Source organism: Cryptomeria japonica, chromosome 5 (genome assembly GCF_030272615.1).
Source record: "Cryptomeria japonica chromosome 5, Sugi_1.0, whole genome shotgun sequence".
Lineage (NCBI taxonomy): Eukaryota > Viridiplantae > Streptophyta > Pinopsida > Cupressales > Cupressaceae > Cryptomeria > Cryptomeria japonica.
The window spans coordinates 158352311-158376036 of NC_081409.1; the positions used below are offsets into that span (position 1 = coordinate 158352311).

General features: G+C 40.5%; 1 protein-coding gene across 6 annotated transcripts in view; it reads right to left on the bottom strand.

Moving 5' to 3' along the window:
* LOC131072694 (uncharacterized) overlaps nucleotides 1-23726 on the bottom strand; it is a 98146-nt gene that overhangs the window by 60917 nt on the left and 13503 nt on the right. For all 6 annotated transcript variants that reach the window (XM_058008929.2, XM_058008928.2, XM_058008927.2 and 3 more), the window contains one exon: nucleotides 23464-23535. In XM_058008929.2, coding sequence (XP_057864912.2) covers nucleotides 23464-23535 — 72 coding nt within the window. The remainder of the gene's footprint in view (nucleotides 1-23463; nucleotides 23536-23726) is intronic.

The following is a 23726-nucleotide window of genomic DNA, read 5'->3' on the forward strand; positions in this document are numbered from 1 at the left end:
GATCTGGTTAGGGATTCTTCTTCTTCTTTGAGTATACTTTCTAGTCACCTGATAAGTTGGGTTGAATCTTCTGGAGCTTCTAAGTGTCAATTGGGTCTTTATCTCTGAAATGTTCTTGAACATTTATTCAAGGTGGCGCTAGATGTTGTGATGTATTCACACATCGCCCCATTGCAAATGGGGACCCCTTCTTTTTGCCTTCTAGGGTTTGTTTTCTAGGTCTTTTAGGGTTTTTATCTATTAGCCTTTGCATGATGAGTGCTGTCAGGGGAATCGCTAGATAACAAGCTCTGCTGGAGTTAGGGTGAGTCAGTGGATGCTCCATGTTAGGGTTTCTTTCAAGGTCTTCCTTTGGTTCGCTTTGCTAAATTGTGTCTTGTTTGAATTCGAGTGAGTCAGTGTCATCTCTCAGGCCTAGGGCAAACTCCTCCATTTGATCCTCAATTTTGGCCTTAGGCTTTGAGAATGAAGATTTCTGAGCTGAGTGAGAGGCAAGTTGGCCTGGAGATGATGGGAGAAGTCTTGAAAAGTTATATCCAAGGCAAGGAAAGGAGGCTAGAGGTGTGAAATGAGCTTAAACTAGGAATTTCGCTCCTGACCCTTCCAAAGGGTCCAAAGCGAAATCCTCAATAAACACCTTTTTTCTTCCTTGTTTGCACTACGAACCTTGTTCCTTGGACATAGCGGGGATAGATTGATGTACTCTTGCCAAGAGAAGTGAATGAAGGCACTGAGAGGTGAGGATTTTGTCCAAGAACATGATTTTCGCTCCTGACCCTTCCAAAGGGTCCAGAGCGAAAATCCTTATAAACCTCATTTTCTCCCTTGTTTAGACCAACATTCTAGATTTGAAGTGATAAAACGTGAAGGATTTTGGCCTAGAACATGATTTTCGCTCCTGACCCTTCCAAAGGGTCCATAGCGAAAATCCTTGTAAACCTCATTTTCTTCCTTGTTTTGGTTAACTTTTGGTTTCTAAGGCATGATAGGGGTGGATTGAGGTGTTCTTGCCTTGAAAGGTGGTTGGACGCATGAAAAAATGAAGATTTTTTGCCTAAAGGATGAATTTCGCTCCTGACCCTTCCAAGGGGTCTAGAGGGAAATCCTCATTTTGACCCTCTGTTTTGCCTTAAGCACTACAAGGACCTTGTTTTGAGCTAATTTGGTGGTGGATTGCCTTGATTATGGTGAAAGGAGGTTGGATAAATCAAGTTTGAAGGAGAATTGAGACAATGGAATGTGAAATCAACCTAAATTGGAAATTTCGCTCCTGACCCTTCCAAAGGGTCCAGAGCGAAATTCCTAGATGGCACCCATTTCTTCCTTGTTTAGACCAAGATCTTAGTTTCTAAGGCATATTGTGAAAGTTTGGACATGTTCTTGCCTAAGGAAGTGATTGAAAGCATTGAAATGTGAGGGTTTTTGTCCAAGAATGAAATTTCGCTCCTGACCCTTCCAAAGGGTCCAAAGCGAAATTCTTTATTAACCTTATTTTTTTACCTTGTTTGGGCTTAAAACCTTGTTCCTTGGTCTTGGAGGTGAATTGGAGTTGAAAGAATGAAGGAATATGCTAAAAATAAGAATTTCGATCCTGACCCTTCCAAAGGGTCCAGAGCAAAATTCCTAAAATCCACCTTTTCCTTTCATTTTGTGTCAAGCTAAAGCATGGATAAAGATGAATAGAGCTTAGAAGGATCCCTAGGCATGCCTCGAAGTTGATTTTTTGCCATCAACAATAATGATTTTGAGCTAGGACATGAATTTTGCTCCTAACCCTTCCAAAGGGTCCAGAGCGAAATCCAAATGGGTCCTGTCCTTGGCCATGGTCTTGAGCGAATTTCTCCTTCCAGGCCTTCTTGGGGGTCAAACAAGTGTTGTCTTCATGAGGAAGGAGTCCAAAGGTGAGAATCATGGCATAGCAAGGGAAGAAGAAGATGGAATTGTGTCCTAATCTTGAATTTCGCTCCTGACCCTTCTAGAGGGTCCATAGCGAAATTCCCCAAAACCACCCTTTTTTTCTCAATTTTATGCTAAGTCAAGTGTGGGTCAGGATGGGGTAAGATTGGAGAAGCCTTGAGTAAAACTTTGAGTTGCTAGTGATTCGTGAACATGAAGGAATTGAGCCAAATCAAGAATTTCGCTCCTGACCCTTCCAAAGGGTCTAGAGCGAAATTCCTAGGATCACCTTTTTTCCTTGCAAATCAAGTTAAGTTTTTAGTTTTTATGGCCTAGATAGGAGTGAGGCGATGTATCCTTGGTCTTGGAGGAGGATTGGAGTTGAGAGAATGAGAAAATAAGCTCAAAACAAGAATTTCGCTCCTGACCCTTCCAAAGGGTCCAAAGCGAAATTCCTAAAAACCACCCATTCCTTTCATACTTGTGCCAAGCCAGGCCTAGACAAAGATGGTAGAAGCCCTTGAGATTGCCCTTGAATGGATTGTTGTCTCCAAAAATGATGATTTTGGGCTAGAGGAAGAAATTCGCTCCTGACCCTTCCAAAGGGTCCAGGGCGAAATCCATTATGGGTCCTATCCCTGGCCATGATTTCTAGTGAAGTTCTCTTTTTTGGTCATTTTGAAGTCAAACAAAATGTTGCAAGTATGGGAGAAGGATCCAAGGATAAGAGCCCAAGTATAGAAAGTGAAAAAGATAGACCTTGGTGAAGGAAAACAAGCAAATCATGATTTTCGCTCTTGACCCTTCCAAAGGGTTCAGGGCAAAATTCACCAACTGTCCTTTTTCTTCCAAATTTGTGCTAGACCAAGACAGTGATCAAGGTAGAATGGGCTTAAAGATTGCCACAAGCATGTCTTAGAAGGGGTTGTGAGTGAAAGAAGTGAGTGTTTTGACCATGATCAAGAAATTCGCTCCTGACCCTTCCAAAGGGTCCAGGGCGAAATCCTCAATTTCACCTAACTTGCTCGTGATAAAGGTCAAAACATGGATCCCTAGGCTTTGGAGGAAGGAAATCTATCATATGTTTGCCTCGGGAGGAATTTTGGAGTCAACAAGTGATAGAATTATCTTGGAATGCAAAATTCGCTCCTGACCCTTCCAAAGGGTAAAGGGTGAAATCTTTTGAAACTCCTATTTTCCACCTTGTTTGGGCCAAGCGAAGAGCTAATTGGTAGATAATGTTGAAAAGAGGTCTAAATTGGGCAAAATAGCAAATTTCGCTCCTGACCCTTCCAAAGGGTCCGGGGCAAAATTCTTATAGGGCCTGTCCCTCGGAAGGATTTTGAGCGAGCTTTATTTTAAAGTCTTCTTGTTGATGATTTAAGGTGGAAAATGCTTTGTTGAAATGAACATGTCATATGTACTTAATCACCTTTTGGTTCATTTTGCAGATGGAGAAAACCAGGCCAGGGCAAGGACGACCTCTTCCAGTCCAGCATCATCAAGGACGACCACTTCCAGTCCATCATCGTCAAGGACATTCCACAAGCAAAAGGGAAGACTCAAGGTGTTCAAGGAATTGCCAGCTACCTCTAGAACCTTCACTTTGCCGCACTAAGGAACCACAAGATGACAATGAAAGGCGTTGCCAGCATTTCAAGGAAAGGTACACCAACCATCCATCACGTCAAAGACAGAGGAGAATCAAATAAGGTCAGTGCAAGGGTCCATTGAAGAAGCAGATAGTCTCAGAAGAGTTAATCAAAGTTGGCTTCTTAGCCTCATCAAATTGAACATTAACCAAGTTACAAGTGTCAGACAAGGTGGCATCCGAGTCATCATTCCTCCAGTCGGATTGGTCCACCTCAGCATGTCTAGATTCAATGTATCTAATTTACCAGAGGCGACACAAACTTCGATGTACCTACCCCTGCTTCCTATTGGTCCTCACTCCTGGAATGTAATTTTTTAATTGGCTAAGGAAGTTTGTTGTAACAAACCCTAATTAGGGTTTCTATCTTGTAATCCTAGCCACTAATTCTAAGTCAATCAGAGTGTCTATTTGTAAAGGGTTTCTCTATATAAACCCTGGCTCCTCATTTGTAAAGGTTAATAGCTAGTTAATAGTTAATAGTTGGTTAATAGAGAATAAATAGTAGTGAATAGTCAGAGAGTAGGAAATAGTTAGAGTAGAATAGAAAGATAAGGCAAAGATTGTTGCCAAGATGTTGTTGTAAAGGACATGTAAACTTCATTGAAGAAATGGTGAATTCTATGGGTCGATTCAACAATTTGCATGGTCTCTATACTTCTCAAATTTGATTTCATGTTATTAGATGAGTGGAAGAAATGTGTATGATCGATGGTGAAATTTGTATATCAATACTACTAGCAGTTTGTTGATTGCAGACTTGCCTTGTGTAGTCAACTGGAATCATTCGGCTTAAGCTTAATTTCAATTGTCGCTTCTTCATTGATATGCATCAGCTTGATGGTGTCCATGCCTGTAGCGGTGATCTGAACATCATAAAGCTTTCCTCAGAAGATCGCACTAACCTTGTGGAGATGGTCCTGGGATGTCAAAGCAAGACTTAGTTAGAATTTCATCAAAGGTCATTCATTGCTCTTACATTCTTAGTATTAGAAATAGATCTCGCTTCAACCCTTCTCCTTTTTCCTTTTTTTTCATATTCTAGGACTAGTAAAATCTCACGTTCCAGCAATATCCAAAGCGAATCAGACGCTCAGGCACTCGAATGTAAGTCCCCTTGTGATTCCAGCAAAATCACATCGTACCGCAAAGAGCTTATCCACACGTAGAGAACCTACATACAAGAACCTTGGAGTTGCCTCGATTGATCCTTCGGCGAGATCTTCAGCAATCGGGAACTTTATTCAAGAGAGGATAAGGTACCTTTAGGTATTTTATTCTGTGTCCCCATACTCGGTTATCATAAGTCTCAATCTTGGAGTGTTGTCGATTTTGATTTGGTTCGGGACTCCTCTCCATGGTAGCCACATATGTGCAAAGTCGGTTGACACATACCCATTCAACTTTCATGACCAATCTCTACTCAGCAGCATCCCATATGAATCAGGAATATCTACGACTGATATGTCTATGAAATTTTGAACCCTTGGGTCTGCAGCCAATTGCATGTGGATATTGTTCAACTCTCCCATGACTGGAACTTCTGTCTTGTCTAGCTGAGTGACTTTTCTTTTGGTAGGAGCAGGAGTTATTCCTAGTCTCTGACAGACAGCCAGGGGCATCACATTACTGGAAGCTCCTGAATCATAGAGGCAATTGTGTAGTAATTTCCCAAAAATTCTGACTGATAGTAGGAACGAGGCCGGTTCATCTTTTCCTTGGGAAAGGACTGAGGAATCCCCACTGTGTTCTTGATGTTTCACTTCATTGACCTTCGGATTGTCATTCTTTGCTGGGCTCTCTTCTTTTGAGTAGCCCGTCTTGTTTGGAGATTTCCCTTTCTTGACCACATCTTTCTTAACGGCAACCTCTTTCTCTGGAAGATTCTGACTAGTGGTGAGACTTTCTTTGATGGCGGGTTGAGTTTTCTTAGTCTCGCCTCTTTTGAGTAATACCTTGCCTTCTAACATATCTTCCTTTTTGGCTGGGAAGGCTATGGTCTGGACCATGCATTCGTCTTGTTCAGATTGCTCTTTGTTATCAACTTCCTCTTGGGTCACATTGATGGTAGCTTGGACATTGTTAACCGCATGATTCTGAACGTTCGACCTTACTGTATTTGACTCACTTAAACTATTAATCACTACATCTTTAATTTCTGAGACTTTGAGTAGCTCGTAGAGCGGTAAGCTAACATTGACTTTCTTGAGTTCTTCTAACACCAACGTGGTCAATCTCTTCATTTCATTGCCCTGGGGAGGTGCAATATTCTTTTGCGTATGCTGAGGACACTCTGGATTATTGCTAGCCTATGGATCTGGAGGAGTAGAGAAATTGTTTGGAGGAATCGATGTAGTTAGGGGTTCTTGATTTCTTTGATTTCTACGATATACTCTCTGATTGACGCCTCCTGAGGATTGGTGGAATACCTCCTTTATTCCTTCGACTAGGACATTGTTGTTCAATGGTGGAAAATAATATTCTGAGTCTTCAACGGGTTCATTTGCAGATGCAGGTGGGAACTGGGAACCTGGAGGTACCATTGGTCCATTAGCTGATTCTGGTGGAAATCTCCCATTTCGAGCCTGATTATCTTCTTCTGGTGAATGTCTATAACTTTCCACAATCATGGCTTGATCATACCGTGTAGTTGGGACCATTTCGTATCCAGTCGTGGGCGGATTTTCAGGTTGATCGTTGCTACGCATCTCTTGTTGGAATATGTCGGCCGCAATTTTGAATTCAGGACATTGCAACTCAGAATGCTGGTTTGTATTGTGGAGTCTACACCAACTGGACAAGGCCGCTTCTGGTAGAAACACTTTACTGGTAGGAGGATTCTCTTGATTTTGTGAACTTGACGGGTTATCCAGTGGCGTCACCACGTTTCCATTATTAGGAGTAGTATTCCATGGTCTCCTCTGAAAGCCTTGGTTGTTATTTCCCTGATAATTGTTCCTGAAACCTTGATTATTATTTCCTTGGAAATTTTGATTGTTTATATGTTGGCTGTGGTTGACCCTCTGCATGCTTTGGAGTTGATTATTCTGATTCCTTAGATGAGTTACTTCGGTTGACAGCTTCTTGACTTGTTCGATCAACTCTTTCATTTCATCCTTTTCTTCCTGTGTTCTTGAGGAGTTTGTTGCATTTTGCAGGTACTCGGGCTGTGCTGGTGGGGCTTGTGAAAGCGGAACTCCAGGATGAAGCACCAACTAGTTTGTGGAATAGGATTCATAACTGGAGTTTGGTTGGCCAATGCCATACCAACTGCTTGCATTTGATTCGGTGCTGCAACAGGTCCCATATGTAGTAGCGGCCCAGTAATATTTTGTCCCATGTGCTTACTGACTTCAATAGCCTTTGCATATGCTGTGTTTAGATCATTCGGGATAGGATGTGTCCTCACGAACATGGCGGTAAGATGGTCTAGGGCTCCATAATAGATTTCCCTTGGGTCAGCAATGAGGTAGGGATGTCGTAACATCGTGTATGCGCGGTGAAACCTGTTGTTGAAAGAAGTGATGGGCTCATGTTCTCTCCTTCGGATTTCAACAAATTGTCTATACAGCTCAGCTGGCGTGGTTGGTATACCAAACTTAGCAATAAATGCATCCTTCATCGCGTCCCAGGTCCTGATTGACCCTGTAGGCAAGTGAATGAACCAGAAGTACGCTTCTTCTCCCAATGAGTAGGGAAAAAGCCTACATGCTACATCTCCATATTCGATTCGCCTGTTACGAAGAAGATCTTCAAACATCTTGATATGATCCTCCGTTGTACGATTGAAATCACTGACATTGAATTTGGAACAAAAATGCTCTGGATTTTTTGGCATATCGTGATAGATTGCAAATTCCGATGGTGATGGGTTGTTGATCAGCCAAGTAGCGCCGTTAAGCACATGAGCAGGAGGAGCATTGTGAGCCATCGTGCTTCCCGAAGTTTGAAAGCTTGACAAGAGACTTGATGAACAGGCTTGGCTTGTCGGTTGAGAAATCGCCTGGATACTCGCTTGAATTGCCGCTTGTACTTGTTCTTGAAGAGACGGAGCTTGTGATGACTCAGGAGATTCTTCTAATCTTAGTTCAAATTCCTTAGGAGTATCTTCTCTTTTGACTCGCTTCGACCTTGAAGTAAACTGAAGCTCGCCCAGTTTTTTGACGCCTGGTGTCGACCTTAATATTCTTTGATGTTTCTCAGGCGAGAAAGAACCAATGCGATCCGGCGTGAAGATTTGTCTTGCGGAGATTACTGCAGGTTCCTTTGATTACGAAGCTCTCTAGCGGCAGCCCTTCGGTGTTCTTTAGCTCTGTCTTCTTCTTGTTCCAAGATGATCCTCACTCTGTTATACTCAGCTTCGCTTCTCCTTGCGTTCCACGCTAGGTGATTTAATCCTAAAACAATATCTTCTTGAATGTTGCCTATCTCCAAATTAGGTTGCACTACTTGATTCAATCCTTCATGTGGCAACACCATCGTGATTCATGATCATGCTTGAAATGTGTACTTTTTTTTCTTTTTTTTTTGGTAAATTTTCGAGATAGTACTGTTCCTTCAATTCCTCGGATTTGTGGTTCAAGCCCTCCTTCTAGCGCCAATTCTGTTGAGGTGTATTTTGTACACTATCAAACACAGAATAAAATACCCAAGGGTACCTTATCCTCTCTTGAATAAAGCCTCTGATTGCTGAAGATGTCGCGAAATAGGATCAATTAGGATGACTCCAAGGTTCTTCGATGTAGGGTCTCTACGTGTGGATAAGCACCAGTGGTCGTTGTGAATGCTGTTTCATCAAGGGGCCTTACGTATCCGAATTGCAGGAACAAAAATTTCCTAAAACTAACAAGTTCTCAAAAAAGATCAAAAGGTAGGGTTTGCAAGAGATGAATTCTAATCTAATCCTAAGAATGACTCAATGTAGGCTAGACTTGGTAAGATTCTACCAATTTCAGTATTGCCAAGGAATTACAACTTTACTGGAATTGATGCAATCTTCTAAGGTGATTAATGATTTTTCGAATCATCAAGAATTACAGACACTACCATGAAGGTACATATCAATAGTTCAATAATGATCGAAGGTTCAAGCAATCTATATATCTCCAGTTGACCACACAAGGCGTCCTTACAATCAGTAAGAAGCTAGTGGTTTGGAACGTGAATCTCACCAAAGATCAAGTTCAACACTTAGTCCTTCAAACTTAAGTACTACTTCGACTGAGATTGATTCAAGAAAGTAAACAACCATGAAGATAGCCACAAGAATTGCAATAAAACACCATAACTTCAATATTTTATTGATCTCAAAGCCAAAATAGACAACAATTGCTTGAAATTCTTTCTTCAATGCTCAATCTTGCTACAAAATAACTTTCTCTCTAATATCTAAAATCTGATTTCTAATCTCTCATCTAATATCTAATATCTAATCCCTAATCTCTCATCTAATATCTAATATCTAATCTCTAATCTCTCATCTAATATCTAATGACAAAATGAAAATGAGTGAGGGTATATATAGCATCCTCAATTACAATGAACAGCCTAGATCGGAAGAAGATCAACGGCTGAGATTCTGACACCTAAACCCTAATTAGGGTTTGTTACAAAAAGTTCCCCTTTTATTGAACAATATTAAATGCATAGCCAAATATTTAATTGGCACAAAAATCTAGGAAACATAGACCAATGATAATTAAGGCGCCACATCATCTACAACAACCTCTCTTCTAGAACCTTATTCCCTTTCCAATGCTCTTTCTTAGCATATGCAATGAATCTGGACACAATTCCTTTAATCTCAGCAATAGGAATCTCGGGAAGATTCCTCATTCGTTCCTCCAAGTGGATAACCTAATCAAAGGCCTTGAGAAGAGCCGCATCCCATCCATGTTCAAGTTCTTTGATCTTCTCAATCAGAAGCATAGTAGCGAACATTTGATCCCGTTGCCCATCTGTGATGACATTCTCATCCTTGCAAAAGATGACCTTGACCCTTTCTTCCAACTCTTGAAGGTCCACATCTGTCTCAACTTCAATCCTTCTGCCCAGAATGGTACATAACACCTCAAACACCTTGTCCTGAATTGGATGGATGACGCCCTCAACTTGATTGCATTTGGTGCTGATGTTCTCGAAAAGAACCTCCTTCATCTGAAGTAGGGTTGACCACTGAAGTAAACTATGAGCTCCTCCATCCATTATCTTTTCTTGTGCTAGGATCTTCCTTGGTGTTTGCCTGATTACTTGTAGAACAGGAATGATAACATCTCTAGTGTGAGCGAAAGCGGCTACTGTTATCATCAGGTTGTGGACGATCTCAAGGACCTGGATAGCTCGGTGGATTGTCTGCATCAATCTTGTTGCAAATTCAACGGCAACTGTGTGGGATTTGTCAATCCAAGAGCTCATAAGCTGAACCAAGCTCTTGACTCTCTCTGCCTCGCCAACTGATTCAAGGGGAAGTGCTTGCACAGGAGACACTGCTGGATCTTGACGTCCCAAGGGCTGATTGAGATGGCTAAAGTAGCCTCTCCAAGCACCAACCTCTCTTTCAAGCTTTCTATTCTTTTCCATTTCTTCCCTAAGCTTGTCTTTAAGTGCCTCAAATGAATCGGTTGCCTCATCCAGTGCCTGCTCAGCAGTGAGTGGGCCAAGTTCAAATGTTTCTACATCATACTCCTTTGCAAGGATTTCACCTTCATACTTGTCCATTGCTGGTGTAGCTATCTGTAACTTCCTGGACCCTGTCTCATCTCTGATCATCTTGGACATCTTGGTGGCCTTCTTCCTCTCCGTTACTTCCTGAGAATTCCCTACAAGGCTCTCTAAGTCAATCACATTATCTTCATCCTCAATCACAATCACCCTTGTCAATCTCTCCTTCAACCAATCTGGAATGGCGGATCTTGTCTCTCTGACTTGTATTTCTTTAGGCAATGGTTCTTCTTCTCGGAGAGGAGATGTCACTTCATCATCATTCTTGTCTTTATGTAGCTCATTGACTTGGGGAGATCGACTTGATGAATGTTGAGGTGCCTTCCCTCTTTCAGGTCTATCATTCTGTACTATTGACTCCATAGATTCATCCACCTCAGGCATCGTCATCTCTTGTCCTTCAACTTGACTTGTCCTTTTCTCATGTCGAGATGATGTACCTGATGAGCGATCTCGATTAGCCTCTTGTTTCTTCTTGGAGGGTTCCCTCTTCTCGGGTCTTTCTTTCCTCTTCGCGCCTCTAGGATGAGAATTGTCTTCACTTGCGCTTGCTCCTCCTTCTGGTCTTTCCTCCAAAGTATAAGTCATTGGTACGTTCTATTCTCTTAACTTTTGATGTTGTACATCCACCCATCTGCGAGTACATGACAAAACTGGAGCCATCAAAGTTCTCAAATCCGTAATCTCAGGCTCATTCCAATCTATCTTCACTGCCTTGTCTTCTCTATCATAGGATGACTGGAGATGTCTGCCACTGTCCTGAGCTTGATCGGCCACTCTGTAAACTTTGCATTTCCTGATGAAATCTAAAGGTAATCTGGAATGCATCGTTCTTTTCACTTCTAAATCACTTGAGAGATTCATCCAAAAGTCTTCTACCTGAAATTCGTGCTTGTATTTCCTACCATATGTTTCCTCTATATACCCATAAGGGTCAAAATTCTCCCTCAAGGCAAAGAACGTGAATGAATATGAGGCCAACTCCCTCTCTGCATCATCCAAGGCTAGAGCATTAGGACATACCTCAACTGAATTCCCCAATATGATGGGCACGGGAGCTCCATTTCTATGCCTGTGTCTGAATGTCTTCGCATAGTCTGCCAACTGCCTAGCCACCTCAAGTAGCACTATCTTGTCTGTCGGATACCTCGGCAACATGTAGGGGGGTGAAGGACATCCATGGACTCTGATATATGTAAACTTTTGAAACTGGATGAACCAAGCACCGTACCTCTTTATAAGTTCTTGTGCATCTTGAGATAGTCGATTGTGAATCCCGCCTTGTAATATCCTAGTGATGTTCATCGTGAAGGTATCATTGACTAACTTGTAGTCACTTCCTGGTGGATGATGCAAATGAACATAAGACTCACAAACTCTAACTTCTCCGGGTCCTCTTCCGATCACTCCTCTGTGAGGTAGTCCTGCATATTCGAAACTCCTGATCAAGGCATATATGACGTATGAGCTCATGTGAAATGACTTGGTAGCCTTCAGTCTTCTTAACTGCACGTCCAAGCAATGGCTAATAATTCTAGCCCAATGAATCGTTCCTTTTCCTTGAACTATCACTTGGATGAAGTAGAACATCCACTTCTCAAAATAGAAGGCCTCAGGAGCCCCTGTAACTCGATTGAGCAAAGTTATCAAATCTCTGTACTCCTCTTGGAAGTTGATCCTATGTGGTGTGTTGGGAATCTTGCTTAGGCGAGGACGACTTTTGAGTAACCAACTCTTATTGATGACGCTCAAGCAAGAGTCGGGATCATCTTCATACATCGACCTAGCTCCTTCTAGGCTCTTGTAAATCATATCTTTATGCTCTGGAAGATGGAGAGCTTCACTTATAGCCTCCTCTGAAAGGTACGCCAAAGTGTTCCCTTCCTTGGACACGATTGATCTTGATTGTGTGTCGTAATGGCGAGCACACTCGATCATCAGCTCATGGCACTGGACTGCTGGAGGGAAACCGGCCGCCTTGATGATGCCACTTTCAATTATTCTCTTTGCGACAGGTGATGGCTTGCCAATGTAAGGGACCTCTCGAAACTTCTTCACACTGAAGTTTCCCAAGTTGGTATCTCCAATGTTGCTCCACTTTGACACGATCTTGGTCTCCAATTCTTCATTCCTCTGATCTTCCTTCATGAGGGTTGGACGACTAGTGGATGCTCCTGTCTTTGGGGTCACCATCTTGACACCTACACAACATTTCATAATGAGTAATATATTTTGCAACGTAGAAATATAGAGTAGAAAGGAAGACAAACGATTTTAATTAGGAAACTTCATGATAAATCTTGAGTTATCATTTCCTAATTAACTACGCCATTTTAAAAAACTTGAAGTTCAAAATTCAAAATTTCAACATTGGGACTAGGATGATATCGCCATACCTCCACTTGAGAATTAATTCTAAAAAATGATGCAAAAATGAGGTGAATTTTGGCTAGGCAAAATGCAAATCGAAGTCCTCCTTTAGCAAAATGCGCCTCCTTTAGTCTTCTCAAGCATCAATTCCACCACATTTAGTCTTCAACACTTAAGATAATTCGCTCCAACTAAACCAGATTTCGCACCTGCTTCCTTGCTCCTCAAATCGCACTTGAAGTAATGAATGAATGATGATTAAAATTGCTCAAAATACCCCCATTATATAGGGCGCTCACCATTTCATTTCCCTATAGGCCGACTTGACAAAATAGGCCAAAAAATAAATAAATTTGCAAAAACAAGAGGCCGACCTAATAAAATGGATAAAAATAATACTTCAAGTGCTCCTTTTTCAATTTTAATTTAATAAAAATTAATTTTAAATGCCTTTCTAATAAAAAAATCGATTTTCTAAGGCTCAAAATTAATTTATTAAATGCCATGCGCCTTTATTAAATGCCAATTTAATTTAAATTTTTCAAATATTTCGAAGTTGATGATTTTGGCATTTCATGCGATTTGGAGGATGTCAACGTTGGGATATGGCAAAAAATAAAGAATGCACATGTTAAGCGCTCTGGTCCCTTGGAGAGGGACAGGAGCACTTTTTCATTTTTAGGCTAGGATTCTCAATTTTTTAAAGTCAAACCTTTGTTCACCATGTTTTAGAAAATCCTTCCCATCTCATACAACTTTGCCTTAGCATAATCTCGGAGGGAATTTGTTGGTTTCATAAAAAGCGCTCTGGTCCTTTAGTGAGGGACGGGAGCACTTTTTAGTCCACTGCATGAATTCTTGATCACAGTAATCTTCAATTTACCCTCAAGGCGTAGAATATCATATTTCACTCCATCTTGAGCCTTGGTAATAAAAATATCCTTTCAAAATGCAAGGTAAATGGTCATATTTGGAAATTGCGCCCTGGTCCCTTGGTGAGGGATGGGAGCACTTTTGCCAGTTGTCGTCAAAATTTGCAACTCTCGCATCTCAATTCCACTTCAAGGCATTTTAAACACTTTTTCAAACTTGCGCCTTGGCCTCAATTTGTCCAAAATTGGCGAGAAAGGCGAGATAACATGTTAAGTGCTCTGGTCCTTCAGTGAGGGACAGGAGCACTTTTTCAACTTTAAGCTTATCCGTCCTTCACTAGCTTCCCAAATTATCTTCAATGGGCTAATCATGTCCTCTTCCATTCATTTCAATCACAAACTTGCCTTGGCCTTGCAGGAAATTTACCCTTTTTCGGAAAATCGCTCTGGTCCCTTGGAGAGGGACGGGAGCACTTTTTACATCTTGGCATACTTCTTTGTTCTTTAAACCTCTCAATTGCGTCTAAGGCATAAAACATCATTAGTCCTTCCCATCCAAGTCAAGTTTTGCCATAAAATATCAAACAAAGAAGAGAAACTCGAAAAAGTGGCATGGTCCTTCAGTGAGGGACGGGAGCACTTTTTGTCATTTGGGTTGATTTACTCCTTTGTGAACCGCTTAAATTATATTCAATGGACAAAACATGCCTCCCTTAACCTCTTCAAATCATAAAATCACCTTAACCTTGCAAAGATAGTGCGAATTTGAAATTCAGTGCTCCGGTCCTTCAGTGAGGGACGGGAGCACTTTTTGCCTTCTAAGCCAAAATGTCTCACTTTTCACCTCGAAATTCCTTTGCTAGAGAAGATTTCATCTTGCTTCATGCTATGAATAAAAGTTAATGTCCAAAAGAGGTCTAAAATTCTGCATATAAAGAAAAGTGCTCTGGTCCTTCGGTGAGGGACGGGAGCACTTTTTACCTTCTAGGCAAAAACTTCATCATTTCATTGTTTTCAATCAAGTTTGGATGCTTTATCATGTTCATTTCGTCCTTCACTATGCCTTTGATGTTTCAATTTGACCAAACAAGGCCAGGAATGGCTCAAATAAGTCTTTTCGCCTTGGTCCTTCAGTGAGGGACGGGAGCACTTTGCCTTGGTCCCTTGGAGAGGGACGGGACCACTTTTTCCTTCAACCTTCAAAATTCACCATTTTTGTGCCTTCAAAATCTTCAAAAGTATCAAGTCGTGTCCAGTTATCATTCCGGAAGACCCTGCACAAAACAAAATAGAAAAGTCAGTGACAAATATGCATAAAATAACATTTGTGCTCTGGTCCCTTGGTGAGGGACGGGAGCACTTTCGTCCTTTCTGGTTAAAATATTCAAAATTTAGGTCTCCAATCATTTCACAAGGCAGAGTTAGGTCATCTTCAAGGCCCGGAATCGGTTAGCAAGCTCTCGCAAAATCAGAAATTGCACTTAGAATGAAATTCGCCTTGGGCCTCCAGTGAACGACAGGAGCACTTTTGTTGTTTCAGGTATAATCTTGCCTCCGAAATTTGATCAAAATTTACCTAGGCAAGAATATACAATTTCATCCTCAAAATACTAACACTTAGACAAAATTTGAATTTTACCCCAAAAAAACCCTGACTAGACCTAATCTGGGACCTATTTGACTTCCCGACATACTCACCTTATCGACTCAATCTCAATCCTCGGGAGGATGCTTAATAGCTTTCAAAATTTGACTAGACTCAGCTTGAAAAATATCCAAAAGAAACCCCTAAGGCTTAGCCCTAGCCCAGACAACTCACTCACTCACTCAAAACCCTAAAAACAGAGAGAAGAACAGGCAAAACAAAAGCAAAAAGAGGGGGTCCCCATTTTAATGGGGCGATGTGTGAAATGGTCACAACAGGCTCCAAACGAGTTTTGAGAACCTCGTCGAAGTCCAATAACATTTTCAAAACCAAAGAGAGAAACTGACAGAGACTTAAAGCCTTTAGAAGGAACCTCATCGGGCATTGATTGGGCTGTGAAAACCTTGTCAGAGTCCAACAATGGTTTCAAAACCATAACCAAAGTCCGACAATACACAAAAAATGGCTAAGTGTGAGTTTTCACAAGGATTTTTAGAATGAAGATGAGTCACTTGGAACGCTTAGGACTTCCAAACAATGATTATTAGCACCCTAAGGGATATAAGAAAGAGATTGAGAAGGCAATTAAGGAGTCATTTGACATTGGGCACGGGCACATACGACCTAGTTCCAACCCCTTTGCTTCATCCAGAGTGTTGGTAAAAAAAAAGGATGGGATTATGAGGATGTGCATCGATTATAGAGCTCTCAACAAAAAGACAATCAAGAATCACTATTCCATACCCAAGATTGATGACCTTTTGATTTACGATCAAGGTATCATCAAATAAGGGTTAGAGATGAGGATGTGGCCAAAACAGCCTTCAAATGACACTATGGTCACGACAAGTCCTTGGTCATGCCGTTTGAGTTGACCTATACACCCACCACCTTTCAATCATGCATGAATCAGGTATTATTTTGCAATTGAGGAAAATTGTGTTGGTTTTCTTTGATGACATCTTGATTTTCAGTAAAACATGGGAGGATCACTTGAAGCACATAGATGAGGTGCGCGGGCATACTTGAGCAACATTCACTCTATGCTAACGCATACAAATATGAGTTTGGCTTGACTGAAATATTATGTATGGGGTTTAAAATCAGTGCCCTAGCGTGGATGAGGAAAAGATCAAAGTGATATAATATTGGCCTAGACCAAAGAATTTGTCGCGTGGGTGAGGAAAAGATCAAAGCGATATAGAATTGGCCTAGACCAAGGAATCTATCACACTTAAGGGGATTTTTGGGTCTTTGCAGCCACTATGGTAGGTTTGTGAAGGTCTTTTCTCAAATTGCAGCCCTATTGACAAATTTGACAAAGAAAGGAGCCTTATCTTAGAGCCTTTCAGCACAGAGAGCTTTCGACAAGCTCAAGGAGGTAACGAGCTCATGTCCTCTTTTGGCTATACCAAATTTCTCACTTCCTTTTGTCTTAGAATGTGATCTTTTAAAGGATGGGATTGGAACAATTTTGATACAAAATTGACATCCCATAGCATTTGAGAGTAGGAAGCTCAAGAAGACGAAGAAGAGCTTCTCTATTTAAGACAAGGAGATGTTAGCTATCATGCATGCATTGACCAAATTCAGGCAACACTAGGTTTGTAGGAGGTTTGTGGTGAAAATGGATCATAACAACTTGAATTTCTTCCTCAATCAAAAGGACTTGAATGATAGACAACCAAAAAGGGTAAATAAGTTGCAAGCCTATGATTTTGACATTGAGAATGTTAAGGCAACTTTAGGAAACCTTATTTTTGGTCTATGACTAATATATTTGTTTATTGAAAGGTCTCTATAATTGCTGACCAAGAACACATTTGCTATTGACATTGTGGTATAGAGTGGTTCATGACCTCATCCTATACAAGGATAGGGTGTATCTTGTACTGGAATTGAAGGTGAATGAGAGAATTTTGAGATCATGCCATGACACGCCACTTGCTAGTCATCCAAGGTACTACAAGACATTAGGCAAGTGAAGGAATGTTTTTCATGGAAGGGGCTCAAAGGTGATGTGTTAAGGCATGTTAGGAAATGTCTAGTTTGGGAACAAAATAAGATAGAACATGTATTTTCAGCCAATTTATTGCAGCTCCTACCCATTCCAAATAAGAAATGGGAGAGTATCTCCATAGATTTCATCACTGGACTACCAAAGGTGCAAGGTAAGGATCGTATCAATGTGGTTGTTGATAGGGTCACTAAATATGCTAATTTTCATGCTATATCTTCAGAGTACAAAGCTCTACAAGTGGCTGATCTGTTCTGTAGAGATACTTTTCGACTTCATGGGCTGCTAATGAACATTGTAAGTGACAAGGACAACAGATTTACCAGCTTATTTTGGCAAGAGCTCTTTCAATTAGCCAACACAAAATTGATCCCAAGTACAAGCTATCATCCTCAAACCAATGGACAAACAAAAATTGTAAACAAATGGATAGAAGGTTATTGGAGGAACTATGTTACAAGATAGCCAACAGCATGGGTCAAATGGTTGCACTTTGGGGAGCATTGCTACAATTCTACTCACCACATGTCTATAGGTATAACTCCTTTAGAGGCACCCTATGGCTATGATGTTTCATTCATGGATTCGATTCTTTCTACTAGTACAGTATTAGAAGCTAAAGATTCAATTCAGCAAAACTTTGACATTGTGAAGGCACTCAAGGAGAACCTGTAGCAGTTCCAAAACCAGCAAAATATGTATGCTGATCGCCACCGAACTGAGAGATTTTGAGGTTGGAGATATGATATTCTTAAGGTTATAGCCCTACAAAAAATCTACCCTCGAGGGAAGTGGTGCTGAGAAGCTGAGACCACAATTTTATAAACCCTATAAGATCATAAGGAGGATTGGCGAGGTTGCATATGAGTTGGAGCTTCCAATCAATAGCATAATTCATAATATTTTCCAGGTATAATGCTTGAAGAATGCCCTTGGACGGCAAGTTACACCATCATTTGAGCTGCCATCGCTTGATGATGAAGGGAAATCAATTTTAGAACATGAAGCTATCATTGATGTGACAAAAAAGAAGCCAAGAAACAAAACTATTCTAAAGTATTTGGTGAAATGGAAGAACCTTCCACTCGAGGATGCTACATGGGAAGGAATGGACATTTTTGAACACTTGAGCTTGAAGTTGCTTGAGGAAAACCAATTTAGGGAAGGGAGGATTGTCATATCCCTATCCTAATAGGGCCAACTCGGCAGTTTTTCAAAATATTTTTAAACACTAATGTATATATTAAATATTAATATTTTTTTATTTTGGGCCGACCCAAACTCTCTTATGAGCACCTAGTTTGAATACTTTAACATTAATTTTAAAATTATACCTTTTTTGATTTTCCTGACCTGGATTGTTTTTTTTCAAGCGCTAGCTTTAAATCAAACAGGTACAAATATAATTATGCTAGCTAGGCAAAATCATCTAGAAATTGCTGTGATTTTGGGATATTTCTCAAAATGTTGCTAGTTGGTGTTGATTTTATGGTAGTGCTCGTTAAACACAAGCAAACATCAGATCTGTTGCCTTCCCAACCATAGACAATAAGCTCTTATCGTCACCCCCGAGCACACTACATGACCTTCACGTTATTGAATTCATCTCTATTGATGCAATCATGACCTTGCATATATATGAATCAATACCTCCTAATAGACCTCAAGTCGGCCATATACTTTTGGTGCCAAGGATAGGGTCAGACCTATATATTACAAGTTACATATGAGTCTCCCTTAGTTGCAAGTTACATTTAACTTAATCACAAGTTACACATAAGTGGTCCGCCCAAATAGGGCCTGCCCCAAATTAGACTCATACAACTGAGATATCCAAATGCCAAGGCTGACATGCTACTTGGCATTTTGTGCACTAGGTCGGTCCTAGAAGGGATCCAGACCTACCTACACAACACTCCCTCTTAGCTAGGGAGGATTCCTTCTGAATAACCAAGTCACATAGTGACTACCACCATGGCTACTCCCATGAATAATACATTCACCATAGCTACTCCCAGAGGGTGAACAAGCACATCATGGAATTTCTTCCATGATACCCACCATACCTACTCGCAGAGGGTGGAAGAGGGCTTTCACCTCAACCTTCTCCCAGAGAAGGGTGCATTACCACCATGCCTACTCGCAAAGGGTGGAACGAGGGCTCTAACCTCAGACTTCTCCCAGAGAAGAATGCATCTACACCATGCCTACTCGCAGAGGGTGGATCCACTATACCTACTCGCGGAGGGTGGAATGCGGGCTTTACCTTAGACTTCTCCCAGAGAAGAATGCATCAACAAGGGATTGCACCTCGAACTTCTCCCTCACAAAGAAAAACTCATTAACAAGGGATTGCACCTCGATCTTCTCCCTCATAGAGAAGAACTCATTAACAAGGGCTTTTACCTCAAATTTCTCCATCACAGAGAAAAATGCATTAACCAAATCTTCATGATGATGTGGCTCCCTCTGAAGCTAAAATGTCAAGCTCCCTCTGAAGCTAAAATGTCAAGCTCCCTCTAAAGTTGAAATGTCATGCTTCCTCTGAAGTTGAAATGTCAAGCTCCCTCTGAAGCAGATATCAACCTTCTAATCTCTTCCTCCAAGGTTACTTCTGGCGATATGTCAGACTCCCTCTGAATGTTGATTCTTCCTCTGCGAAGAAATGCAAGCAATCTTCCTTCCTTGAATGCAATCTCTAATTCGTCCTGGAAGCATTTCAGAGAGAGATAATGATAGTCAGGGGAAATGTAAATACATGATTCACTATTCAATGATGTAGCATTATTCAAACATAAAGAGTACTTATCTTTTATAATTTTGCTCAGCAATGGAATTTCCATTCACTTGGATTGATCACACCAAAGCACCTAGTGATGATCTGATGGCTGCGTGGCCTTTGGCCCTTGCCATCACTCATCACATGTCCACAATATTTGCTCTAAGCATAGCTTAAGCATCATCTGAAGAACTGCCTTTAATACCATCCACAACAAAGTGATGGACCAACCACATAAATGCGACAAAAATCCACTTGTAGCAGGGTGTGCCAGAATGCTAAGCTACAGTGCCCATCCTAGGACAAACTTCAGATGATCTTCAAGAGTGACATAAGTAAGAACTCGAATAACTGGACCTTCATTTGCAATATCATCCGATGCCTATGCAGGCTTCAGCGAAACGAATCCTTCATGTGACTCTCGAAGCTTCTAGGTTGATGTGAGAGCTGTTGCAAGGCGTTATTGCACGGAGGCCTTCTCCATCGTTCTTGATCGTTACATGCCTCCATTCGCTTTTGTCCCCATACGCACACATTTCACATTTCTGTACGGCTTAATGTGATCATCACAAAACTCGCCACTATGTTGTTGCTCGATCTCAACCTTCCATTATACTGAGCAGTCGATAGCACGCGTACCGACTCGCGTTGCTTCGTTGAATCCTTAGAATGCTTGATGCCACCTTGTCGATGTCTCTAGCCACGAGCGAACTCCGTCACTTTCATTTGCTAATAAAATGTTACGATCGCCGGAGAGAATCCTCCACAACATGTTCTCCTCCCCGAATTTGAATTTGAATATAGAATGTTAAAACGGACAGAGATGTCCATAGTGACTCCACTTATCGTCAACATTTCGATACCAGGCTTGGCGACTTTCAATGCCAAGGCATCGGACTGAATCTATCATTGAGCACTAACGACAAATCTATGGCGATCGTCGGCACCTCAACAGTCATTACTCGCCATTGTTTAAGCTTGGAGTTCTATTGAATATCACCTGGTTACAGGCCACTAAGTCACCTGCTGGGCATTCCTACCAGCAATTTCAAAAGCTCATTGTTGGCAGATATGGAGAGCAGAGCAGAAATGGTAGTTGGGAGCTCAAAAAAAGGACAGATTGCTGGAATAACCAGTCTGAACCCCAGTCTGAACCAGCCACCAGCAAAAGCAGTGATCATAGGATTATGAACACGCCACTCCAGGGAGATCACCAGCCACTCCCACACCTAGATCTGCATCTGAGTTGACACACACCAAGCTACAGTTAATACTGGGATTTCCTTCAGCACTCGGGAGTATTAACAACACATGCTTAGCTCCAGATCTTGGTCAAATCTGAAACCGTTCCATTGGATAACAAACGAAGTCCTGATCTGTTACAGAGTACCTGGTATGACAGTCTGAAAACCTCATTCACACGAAATTAATGCGGTCCAGATCTGAGTGGAAGGAGAGTCTAAGTTAGTCACTGAATTGCCCACTTACAGTTGACCAATCTATGATCATATCATTGTTTTCTGAATTTCTAAATTAAATTTCCAGGTGCATGTGATCATCTAGGTCAAACTAACCAGAGACTTGTAATGCAAATTTGGTACTGTTTGCATTCATTGGAGGGTTTACAAATGTTGTTTGGTGTTCTATGTAATTGTAGTGAATTATTGTTTATTTCTGAAACCTAGGAATCAAGCAAATATATATCTAGATTCTACATTTTCTCTCTGAAAAAAATAATTCATGTACATTTCGTCCAAAGAGACTTAGGGCTTCCTCCAAGTCATAATAAGGTAATCCTAGCTTGTCAGGGTTGCACTTAATCCACTATTGAATTCTCAAATGACATTTTTCCTTATAGGGTGATTCTGGAAAACATGTGTGCACTAAAAAACGGATGTATGAACACAGGCTTAAAAGGTAAAAGGCATATGCCCCAATCTTCTAGGTGGGCTGCCCTTTGAGAGGGGTTATACACTTGTACCAAAACTCTCTTCTAAAAAAGATTATAAATTGGAAAATTGCCTTGAATTTCTTATGCAAGCACCAAATAATATCTCTGGGCACCACTATAGTGTCTCTCTATCAATTTATGCAATATTGATCTATGCTGATGAGCTATGTTAAATGGAATAAAGTACTAAGAGTACTTGTTCCTAAATGATTTTAGTTTAAGCTAACTAGATCATAAAACTATGATCCAACAGGGATCAAGTATTGTTTATTGCAAGGATGATTTTATTTTCTTAGAAATAAAGGTGATTTGGTGATCAACATATTTTGTCTTAATGCTTGAATGTAAAGGGCTTAGATGTTTTTGTGTGGAAATATCACAGCATGGCAGCCACAAATTTTATGTTCAGTAGATTATTGAGCCATACTAGATGTTGCTGTTCAAATACTATGGCAGACAAATATTTGGCAAGAGAAACTGCTTCCACGATTCTTCGCACATTTTTTCGTTTAAAGAGTTGTCCGGAAAAGTTGGAACAGCTTTACAATTTCTGTGATGGGTCTAGTACAAGGAAAAGTTAAATCGTCCAATATCACTAAAGGATGTGTGTCCTAAAGATTTTTCCTGACAGCCAAAACACATGTTGGAGGTAGTGTCCATAAAAGGCCATTGTTGATAGATTAAATTGATGCTGTGTGATGGTGACCTCCTGGGAAATCCTGAATAATAAGTGCAAGTCTAAGCAATGGCAGTTAATTCTATGTGATGGTTCATTTCACTAGCTTCAATCCAACTGCTTCCCCATATGACCAATGCCTTATACAAGGGGTTCAAATTCTAGATTTCTATGCATTTAGAGGGGAATATATAAATGTTTGTTAATGTATTTGCTAAGGAGGTTTTAGAGTAAGTAATCAAAACCATAAAACCTAATGAATGTTATCCCAGCCTCAAGGTTTGTAATTAGTAGAGCTGAAATATGATAAGCTATTTTGAATGTGAGGAATTTTGAGAGGTTAAAGGTTATAAGCAAAGTAATAAATAGGTTTGTTAAAGACAAACTTATTACTATAAATATTAAAATTCAACCAAGAACTCATAATAAGTAATCACATACAACCATGCAGATATTTTAGAATACAATATGAATACAGAAAATGGGCATACTGTTCAACCACATACAGTTGCAAAATCATGTGAAAAATGCAATTCAATCCTGAAGAACTCATAACAATTTGGTAAAAGCAAAGGCTAGATTTGCAGCATACAAGAAATAGCTCTTATCAAGGATCGGTATAATTCCAATTTAATATGTGTCAGGCTAGGATGATGAGTTAGGAAAGTGGTTCTAAAGAGCGTATAGCATTATACTTTATGTATTTTTCTAATTGATCTTGTACATTCTGCTCTGTGTGTTTGGCAATCTATCAATTTCTATATGAATTCATACTCTCTCCACTGACAGGCTTGATCTGTTCAATTGCATGATCTTTGGTTTTCGACAGTTACTAAATTTATTTGTTTTTTGTCCAAATAAAAAATAATGGAATAAAAATACATACATCAACATGGTATACAACAATCTCTCCTGCTCGAATGGGTGCTTTACTCATATGCAGGAACAATATGTCACCCTGCCAAAAAAAGTAAATATATGCAAACCCAGCCAATTATCAAAGAAAATTTTAGACGAATCCTCTATTATTGTGCATCCAAAGCAATGGCCTATACACTTACCAAATAAATCTTTAGTGAGAAGATATAATACCTTTGATTTAATAAAAGAATCTGTACAGAATTAACTTCATAATTGTAATTCAAAACT